Source organism: Atta cephalotes, assembly GCF_000143395.1.
Source record: "Atta cephalotes unplaced genomic scaffold scaffold00002, whole genome shotgun sequence".
Taxonomy (NCBI): Eukaryota; Metazoa; Arthropoda; class Insecta; order Hymenoptera; family Formicidae; genus Atta; species Atta cephalotes.
This window is the reverse complement of record NW_012130066.1, coordinates 5,294,886-5,297,297: the sequence shown is the minus strand read 5'-3', so window position 1 is coordinate 5,297,297 and position 2,412 is coordinate 5,294,886. Positions and strand designations below refer to the sequence as shown.

Sequence of the window (2,412 nt, the reverse complement as noted above, 5' to 3'; positions counted from 1 at the left end):
ATTATAATTTTTATCTTATCGTATCTTATCAATATAATGATAAAACGTGAAACTGTAAAAATATAAAACTGCGTTTAATAATGTAAAAATAGAATTGAGTAAAAGATAAATATAACCTAAGCAAAACAATTAGTCATTATGATGCCAAAATCTTAAAAATCTTTTTTCAATCATTTCCAATTTATTTTAATGTCATTTTGACTTTATCGTGACTTATTGTTCTGTTTGAGAAATATTCGTATTATATTGTTATGATATAGTAATAAATATGTTATAGTGCATACAAAAATAATGTATCACTTAAATGAAAAGATTAACAATCAACATATTTTATGTATTATTTCAGATCACTGGCATCGTATTTATATCAGTAGGCGGTGTGATTCTGGTTGTTTACAGCGGGTACAGCAACTTTGTGGATAGTTGGTTCTTTGCAGCCCCACTCTTAATGATAGTAGTCGGTGTCATAGTCTTCCTTGTATCATTCTTTGGATGCTGCGGCGCTGTAAAAGAAAATCATTGCATGATAATAACGGTATGATTCTTCAAAAACAGTATTATTTAAATACTATTAATTAAAACTATAGTATTATTTTTTTTTCGTGTACGACAATACGAGATTTGGATTTATCTTTTTAAATAAGTATAATTTTTAAATAAGTATAATTAAATCAGAAAGCTCTTATTTTATATGACAGTTTGTTAAAATATATTATCCTATATAGTACACCTGTACAATAATTTTTATTTACTGTAGTTCTCGGTTCTGCTGCTGCTGATATTTGCTTTGGAATTGGGCGCTGGAATCACAGGTTACATGATGAGAGGAGAAGTTGCTAATATGTTAGAAAACCGTCTAAATGATACTTTGCGACAATATGAGCTTAATCCGGATATTCGTCGTTCATGGGACATCATGCAGCACGATGTAAGTTTACTAAATTATTTGTATAAAACATTACAATTATAATTTGTATTTATAGCTGTAAAAAAATATTGATACTATATATTATGTAGAGAAAGTCCTCACTAGTTGGATAAGTATCGTACTAATTTTATTGTATGCCGTTAATGGAATTTGTAATTAACTGACAATTGAAATACGATTTTAGTTACAATGCTGCGGTATGAATAACCCTGCAGACTGGCTCCATGTTGGTTTCCGTGATAATACTGTTCCTGATTCCTGCTGCAAAGAGATTCCTGCTCAATCGCGTTGCGACTTGAATTCCATTCATGTGAACAGTGACGGCTGCATGATGAAACTGCAATCTGCTATAGAAAATAATGCTATGATCTTGGGAGGAGTGGGCATAGGGGTAGCCCTCATACAAGTAAGTTCTGATTCAAACTATCGTTTTAGTATTATGAAGTATATATTAAATAAAATACTTGTGATTTAGATATGAGGTACTACTATATACATTAATAAAAGAGAAAAATTTGTTATATAAATAACATTAAAGACATATAACATTTCAATGTATATACAAATAATAGCAATATTAACGAGCAAAGGTTAAATTTACTTATCCGGAAAAATGAAACAATAATTATTCTTTTTTTTTTTTCTAGTTGATTGGAGTAGTCTTTGCGTGCTGTCTGGCTCGCTCAATTCGTCGCGAGTATGAGACTGTGTAAGCTGATAGACACAAATTTTCATTGCAACAAGCCTAAAATGCACTTGTATAAACCTGATCTTTTACACAAGCTGTCACTATTTTTTTTCCCTTATTTCGTTACCATTTAACCATGCACAATTACAAAAAAATTTTCTTTCTTTTATCGCTTCTATTTTTAACACATTGCAAAGAAACCGTTAATTATTTTTCATCAAAGAGTGCGTGATAGGTAAAAACATATTTAAAAAGATCTCCAAAGAATCTCACTGCTATTTTGGTATCTGGGCCTTATCTATCAGACATAAAAATGTCACACACGTATATGTTTTGTATATTTTTACAATAGGCTCTCGAACAACTTTGTATATTAATGATAACAGAGTATCTGTGTTACGCTCGGAGATCATACATTTTTTTTCATAAATATATATATATATAATTTGTTTAGTGTCATTGTGATACTATTATAGTTGAGCCACGATAACCATACATCGATAATAAAGTTATATAAAATATAAATCTATATACAAAATATAAAATGCGTTAAAAGCTTCTTTTTGTTTGATGTCTGCTTCAAGTGAATAATTGTTTAGCTTATTAGCAAAAGTGTATTTTTGTCGTTTCCATATATTTTTGCTTCATAATATCTCGCATGATGTAGTGTATATTGATATTGTTGTCGAGGCTCTGCTATAATATTCAGCAGTATCATCTTCAAGTTATAAGAACATTCACATTTCTTAAGACTTCATTTTGTTTTTGAATCGATATCATATTCTTATGAGAACAT

General features: G+C 29.4%; 1 protein-coding gene across 1 annotated transcript in view; it reads left to right on the top strand.

Annotated features, from left to right (window-relative positions):
- The window catches only part of LOC105620863 (CD63 antigen-like), a 10,894-nt gene that overhangs the window by 7,411 nt on the left and 1,071 nt on the right, over window positions 1-2,412 (top strand). Inside the window, exons 2-5 of the mRNA XM_012202341.1 lie at window positions 347-535; window positions 758-928; window positions 1,113-1,334; window positions 1,576-1,637. Coding sequence (XP_012057731.1) covers window positions 347-535; window positions 758-928; window positions 1,113-1,334; window positions 1,576-1,637 — 644 coding nt within the window. The remainder of the gene's footprint in view (window positions 1-346; window positions 536-757; window positions 929-1,112; window positions 1,335-1,575; window positions 1,638-2,412) is intronic.